We start from the raw sequence: 7,768 nt of genomic DNA on the forward strand, positions 1-7,768 counted from the left end.
AAGGACTCGAAATAATAGATTATTGAAAAAATTTGCTCCAAGCCCTGCGCATGACCTGATCATTTTAGTTATTTCCGTTGTCGTCCTGACAACAACGTTAAATTTAGGGAGTTTAACCCTCTTCCCGACCTCGTGGCGACAGGTATTTTCAAGTCATCTACCAAGATGAGAATAATGTCAAACCAAAGCATAGTTAATAGAACTATGACTAAAGTAATCGCTGAGGGACTTAAACATCTAAGGAAAAATATCTCTCCAGTAAGGAGAAAGAAGGGCAGCGAGAATCTTACCTCGTACGGTGGTGGAAGCTGGTGGTTCTGTAGTTGTGGTATTTGAAGAACCATTTTTTATTTCTCGCTAGGATGGCGCGAAGTAAGTCCCATACTTTGATTCGCATATCAACTATCCGTCAACAGGTGCAACAGCGTTTATATCATCAGTAACCCAGGCCTTTTTTGTTTCTTTGAAGTAATTGCAAATAACCTCTTTATCTTCGGGTACGGCCTATGTTGAAAGTCAGCTTAAGTGGCGTTGAAAGAACATGGACTGGGATCTCTGCCTGCTGACAGGGTCCCATAAATCAAGACCAACAACCTGTAAAGAGAAGAAATTGAGTCGTGTCACAACTTCGTTTTGATAGAGTGTGTGTGATGATTGAAAGTAAGTGTTCTTAGAAAGATTTTGAGGGTCCTTACTTTAAATAGATATACTGAAGTTTTTTCGAGAGGAGCTTACGAAAACTTCCCTTGAACAACGCATCCAGGTATATTTTCCCATATGTGATAGCGTAATGGTACTGGCAGTGGTAGTGGTAGTGGTACACCACGACAAAAAACCCTTGTATTCCGGAGATTTTACTAAACGGTTAATGACAGGAAAATGCCGCGTTCATAGATCGTTTTCCTGTTTTTGTTAACGCGCGGAAAACTCGGTGTTCACTATTGGTTAACAGAGGGAAAATAAGCTGTTCATACCTAATTTTCCTGCACGAGGAAAAAAGGTTTCATCAGTGTGTTTTCCAGCACATTTTACCACAGTTATCCCAAGCGCGAAAACGAGGCGTTCAGCGTATGTTTCCTGAAGTCGTAAACGCAATGAAAACATAACATTCCACAATGGTTTTCCTGCAGGAGAATTACACCAGAAAACATGCTATCATGCTGAGTGTTTTCCCCTGTTTTCCGGGGCGTTCTAACAAGGTATTTTCCAAGTGTTTTTGGGTTTGGGGAAACGTAGTGAAAACGCGATGTTCAACGTCCATTTTCCTACAGGAGTGTTTCACCGTTTCACTGTAGCATTCTAACATGGTATTTTGCAAGTGTTTCTCGAATTCAAGCTTAAAAGCGCCGTCAAAACGTCGATTTTCCGATGAACGGCCGGCATGGCTGAGCATTTTCCAATTCTCATAGATCAAATGAGTGTTAACAGGGTGTTGCAGAGAATGAGAACTTAAGGCGTAAAAAAATCAGATATTCCACCAGCAGAGGTTTTAAATGAGTCGTAAATTGAGATAACACGAAAGACTCGAAAAGAGCGCTGTATTACCAGACACTGGTCGCCAAAGCTTGAGTTTCGCAGCATTTACGCAAGTTTTACGTCACCTATGCTGTGGAGGAATTCAAGTTTCATTGTTACCGAGTCTGTAAACGACAACTCACTTTTTAACACTTTTTAACTTTCACGTCATCCAGTGTTTGTTTTCAGTCTAAAAACGTGCCGTGGGGCGTGCAGTGACCTTGCCTGTTGCGCGTGCGCGAAGTGTGATTGATTCGTTTGCAGCTAAACCACAATGAAGAGAGAGAGAGTCAAGACGGAAATATATAAGTTCTCTTTCAGATTGTCAGAATAAGATCGGCCAGAGGATACAAGGTTTGCATCAATACGCGGCAGCGTTCATGGGTTTGTGCTCGGTGCCGGCGAGTCCTCACATGCAACCGATCCCAGAATCTGTAATCTTACGTCCTGTCGAGGCGCAAGGGTTCTGCTGCTCTCTTAAGCTTTTTGCAAATGGTGGGTTGCGCCTCCAAGGTAGTCCTCTGAGAGAACACTAGGGCTGATTCTAGAGTTTTTGGTTTGATAACATTCTTTCATTTGAAACCCGTTTTTTGTATTTGTTCGTATGTGCTTCCCTTGTTTGGGCAGAGAAAATTGTGCTTCAGGGAAACGGTTTATAGAGCTTGTTGGGCCGAGCGTTGTCTCGGCCGGCTTCTGCTGCTAGCAGACGGTGCAGATCGAAAGCGATGCTGTTGACAATGGTAGTATACGGAAGGAAAAAAGAAAAATTTTCCCTGGATGGCTAAAAACATGCGGGTAGCTCAGGTACGATGAAGAAAAAACAGTTCATGTACTGTGATGTTCGCCCACAGTTCAACAAGAAGAATGCACTCAACATAAATTAAGCCAACTTCATTCGTAAACCTCAGAAAACTTTGTAAACTGGCGGGAATTGAACTTAAGTTGCAGCTCTATTATTATACTGAATGTCTGGGGACAATGGAAAATCAATCAGTTCTGGGTCAGCTCCTATCATGTCCTCATCCATTTAGTGGCAGTTAATCAGTACTTCCTCGGAGTTGTCAGAATCTTTCTGATTTTGGCAGAAATGGGTTTCATTGCCAGAATCTTTCGTGCAGATTTGCGTTCTCGATCCAGAGTACGAATAGGTGTTACCACATTTCTAGCAATTTAAACAACTCCTATTCCGTCAATTCATTTTACGTGGTGCATGAGCGGCATCTCTTGAAATTGTTCTACCATCAAACTTTTTGGAAACTTGGCATAATTAACATTCATGATATGAACATTAAAAAAATGCAATAAAAAAGTGGGGTCACCGTGCTTTTTCACGCGTCAGCAGGCTCTTAAAATGGGGTATTTTTACTGGTTGCGCGTTAAAAATTCGAATCATCTTCATACAGAATTAAGTTTTGGTTACTTGAAAGACAAAAAAAACTTTATTTTGAAAATAAAACTTCTTTTATTCACATAAGCCGTATTGCTTCATTTACGCCGGTTTTGATTGCCTGGTTGTGGGAATAGTGCACTTTTTGGGACAGTTCCGTGGTTAAGTCCTCGCCTTGGCCAAAATACACCCAGTACGGAACTGTTTTCCGAAAAAGTTCTCGTTCTACTATAAAACTTATTTTATTCTTCAATTATGTTCTTTATTAAACTGTTCTTAGCAAATACCTGAAAAAAAATCGGGGGTCACTGTGCTCGTTTGAGAGAAAAGGAGCATTTATTTCGCTATCGGGTTTAGTTTGAGAGAAATCCCTAAGGTTTTGTACGCGCACATGCTCATTTGCGCTCGCTAATGACGCGGAAATCGTGCGCAGTAGGGATGCGCAATGCAATACTAAGGAATTATTTTAAGATCTTTATTCGGAAAGAGATATTGACTCTGAAACTTCTCAAAAACTATTTGTCGTTACATGTAACACGTTCTGAGAATTGGCAAAACCGCTGACTATCGTTTACCGAAGGTTTGAAAAATTTTCACCAATTTTATTGATTGTCAGTCTGCGTGGCAGGCGTTAAAATGGGAGGGAGGGAGGGAAAACGGGAGGGGGGACTGGGAAGAGAGGGGAAAGAGCGCCTGCAGTAAACACCCCTTGTTCTTAAAACCGGTCTGGTGTCCTTTTTTTTATTTATGGAGTTAAGGAAGCAAGTAAAACTGTTGAAGTCTCCTTCAATAAATAAATAAATAAATGAATGAATAAATAAATAATCCCGTATCCTGATAACCTGCTAATAGGGTAAATTTAGTAACATTAATAATGAGGTTTTACAACAAACAACTTCAAGTTATATTACAGATTTATCTTTCCGGTAATCTCTCGCCATTTTCCGAAGTTTACGTGTACTTGAAGTTCACGGTAACTCGATCCGAGGCTCTGGTGACGAGAATGTGCCAGAATCATTCAAAACTTTTCGCGCCAAGAATTTCGCATGCGCGAAGCTGATTCTTGTTCATTTCAACATGGCTGCCCCTGACGATAGAAATCGTTCACTGAAACAGGCCCTCGTGGAAAGTCTGACAGCTATTCTATCACCCGATCAACAGGTTCGACAGATGGCAGAAGAACAGCTCAAGGTTTTAGAGGTCACAGAAGGTAAGAATTTTTTTTTTTTTAACTATTGCAGCGCGAAACACTTCACACAGTTTGTCACGACGTTTGCAGGCAATGAAACGTCCGAAGTGTCGCGATTTCATAAAATCAACACTATGTATCCTGATTTCTCAGCTTCAGCTGCGTTTTTAGGGATAATGCGACAGTTTTTCGGAGATGATGATTTGTTTGCTCTGCTCATCTTGGTATTAAACCCGTTAGCGCGTTGTTTCGTTTATTTCTTGTACGTGTACCTGATCGTGAAGACATTTAAACAACTTGAACTTGCTATTACTACAGTACGTGTACAAGTCTGCATAACTTCATCAATGAGCTGTAAGCTTTTGTCCTACTGTTTTTTATATTAGTTTTTGTTGTTAATTGTTGACGATTATTTAAAGTGGTACTTTGATCAAAAAATCATTTCCTATATTTTTCTTCAGATTTTGAAAGCGTGTTCGCTTAACTCCTAACTGGCAAAATTTTGAGCTTTGAGTTTTATCCAAAGGCTCTTCATTATGAGTGTAAGTTTGGATTTCATGGTCCGCCATTGCTCACGTTCAAAACTGACCTATTGGACCTCAGAGGGTTGGATCTAGAAAAAATGACGTAATTTACTCACTAGCTTAAAATAACGCAATTTATTATATATGCAAAACACGGATTTAAAAGTCTGAAAGCCAGAAACTCCTGTGCTGCATATTAATTCAGCCGTGTACACACCCATTGCATGTCAATTCTTAAACTAGTGAGTCTTCGACGTCATTTTCTCCTCGACCCAGCTCTCTCAAGATTTTAAAGTTAGTAATGGCGGACCACTAAATAAGAAAATTCCAGTTAAAATAAACAGGTGTCTTTTTAAAATCAGAACTTAAAACTTGGGTCAGTTAGTGTTTAGTTAACCCATTGACTCCTAGGGGTTCCCCATTGACGAGAAAAATCATCTGGCGTTAGACAGAGTAAAATTCTAAGTCTGGCCGGTTTAGGCCGGTTTGGATGTCAAAGGGTTATTAACATAGTTTTGAAATGCAAAGAAAAAAAAGAAATTTTTTGGTCGTAGTACCACTTTAAGCAATACAGGATGTTTTCCGTGTTTCTATAGCCTCATCCAAACACGAGGGCGATTGAGTTGTGAATTCGAGACAGTTATGCAAACCCGAGACGCAGTCGTGGCTTTGCGTAACTGTCTCGAATTCTCCCAACTTCCCGGAGTGTTTAGATGAGGCTAATGGAAACACAGAAAAAAGACCTCTATTGCTTTTATAAAATATTTCTCAAACTAAAAGATAGTTTGACAAATGAAGGAAACAAATGAAGGAAAATTCTTAATTGAAACAGATTTTCTTGATACACGCTCACATTTCCTACCAGCCAATCAAAACGTACGTCTTACGGCATATAACCAATCAAAATTTGTGTTGTCACAGCCATGTTTTGATACTCTCATCTAAACACAGCTATTGACCAGTGAGAGTGCGCGTACTATCCTAATTATTTCATAAAATGCGATCAGATTCGATTACAGATGTGATTTTTGTGTGCTCTTTTGTAGAATTTGGTGTACATTTAGCAGAACTCACAGTAGACAGAGAAGGAGCTCTTGCTATCAGACAGGTAAGTTAGAGTGTATAGGCCATGGAATGGGACCCCTTTTCGTATATGACCTTCAATAATTTCCACTTGTGAGCAGAGAAATTCAAACAACAATAAAAAAGCATTCAACTGTCGAGGAGGTTTGTGGTGGGGTTGCTGAATGTATACAGTAAGTTAGGTTAATTTTCAGATGTCAGTGTCGGCTGATGGCCATGTGAAAGAAGAAAACAAGACCATAGGAGGTGACTGATGATGTGCAATAATTTTGATAATTTGTAGCTCGCATCAGTAGTCCTAAAACAGTATGTTGAAGCTCACTGGACCATTCATGCAGAGAAATTTCAGCCTCCAGAGACCACAGACGCTGTGAGTAGCAGTTGACATCAATGCATGTGTAAATTTAAAGTGCTCCTATCTCAAATCTCTTTCTTTATGGAGATATGCTATTCACCAATTACAAAAAAAAAATCTGTCATTTTAACTTCGAGACATAAAATGTCACAAAAACCACCAGTCATCCAAGCTAAAGTGGGCTTATAACAAATTTCTAGTTCTAAAGAAACTGTGGTGCTGCATCGGTGGGAGAGTGAAACAGGAAAATTTGGTTTTATCAAACGTGTTGATAAAGGTCGAATTACCATCGTGAACGATTTGGGAAGCTGACGTTTCAAGTGTTAGTCCTTCGTCAGAGCTAATAGAGGAATCTTGGGTGCTTTTGGTTTTTATGCGGGTGTGGAGGAGCTTTGCCATTGGTGGAAATATGGTTGCATGAATTTGTGATTAATTTATTGGAATGAGAGGCATTCATCCACAACATGTAAAAAATGCCATCGCCTACCCTGCCTCTGTAGTGATGAGCCCGACTTTAACAGCAAGTGCGAGGAAATGTCCAGTTTTTCAAAAAATGTGGCGACCCTGACTCCGCTTTCACCACACGCAAACACCGTGCCCAAGAAATCGATCAAGAAACCTCACTACAAATGTCACAGAACAAAGAAACCAACAGAATTCCATGTTCACCCTCACCTACCATCCACAAAACTTGCAGTCAGAAATGTCATTCTCAAAAACTTCAAAATTCTCTGCAATGATCCCGAAACTAAACATGTATTTCCTCTACCACCACTTATGTCATTCAAACGTGGCAAAAACAGACGTAACTTTCTAGTTAGGAGTGCATTTAAGTCTGATAACCAACCGGGAACTTTCAAATGTACACTCACACGATTCAAAGTTGTCCTTTTATTTCTAACATAGTTATGATCTCAGGACCGAATCGATCCGTTAAAAATCACTGACCACTTTACATGCATGTAAGAAGACCTACATAAGCGAAACAGGGAGAAGATTGGTGGATTGCTTTCGCGAACACCTACGAGATGTAGAAAATAACGACACAGATGCATCAAAACCCGTTGCGCTCCCTTTTAATCTTCCTAATCACTCCCACCACAACATGACAATTTTTGGCCTATCCTTGTGTTCCATGGGAACCCAGAAAGCCGGAAGAATTTGGAACAAAAGTTCATCTTTCAACTAGGTGCCCTCTATCCTCATGGAATCAATGAACACCTCTCATTCCATTACTTTATTCAAAAATTCATGTTACCATATTTCCACCAATGAGAAAGCTCCTCCACACCCACATAAAAACCAACAACACCCACAATTACTCTATTCGCTCTGATGAAGCCCTCGAAACGTCAGCTTTCCAAATAGTTCACAGTGGTAATTCAACCTTTATCAACACATTTGATAAAACCAAATTTTAAAGTGGGCTTATTCTTGAGATGACCTTACTAGTTATAGCTTTCATTGCAAAATTGTTTCAAAATATATTTTCTTTTATTATTATTATTATTATTATTATTATTATTATTATTGAACAATGGTCGTTGTTTCAAAACTGGAATGTAAAACAGCTTGTGACATCATCTCACGGACAACCCCATGCCTCTAATTTTACCAGCTTGTTGTGCGGGTGGGACAAACTCCTGACGCCTTTTAGTAAGTATATAGCAACCAGCTAATGTCACTTGACTTGACTATTTTGGAATGAAAAATGA

The 7,768-nt window shown here is 39.8% G+C and overlaps 1 protein-coding gene across 1 annotated transcript in view; it reads left to right on the forward strand.

Moving 5' to 3' along the window:
* The first annotated feature begins 3,978 nt into the window (after positions 1 to 3,978).
* The window catches only part of LOC138000531 (importin-9-like), a 47,296-nt gene continuing 43,506 nt past the window's right edge, over positions 3,979 to 7,768 (forward strand). Inside the window, exons 1-3 of the mRNA XM_068847016.1 lie at positions 3,979 to 4,112; positions 5,662 to 5,723; positions 5,982 to 6,068. Of these exons, the coding sequence (XP_068703117.1) occupies positions 3,980 to 4,112; positions 5,662 to 5,723; positions 5,982 to 6,068 (282 nt within the window). The 5' untranslated portion in view covers position 3,979. The remainder of the gene's footprint in view (positions 4,113 to 5,661; positions 5,724 to 5,981; positions 6,069 to 7,768) is intronic.

Source organism: Montipora foliosa, chromosome 4 (assembly GCF_036669935.1).
Source record: "Montipora foliosa isolate CH-2021 chromosome 4, ASM3666993v2, whole genome shotgun sequence".
NCBI classification, from domain to species: domain Eukaryota; kingdom Metazoa; phylum Cnidaria; class Anthozoa; order Scleractinia; family Acroporidae; genus Montipora; species Montipora foliosa.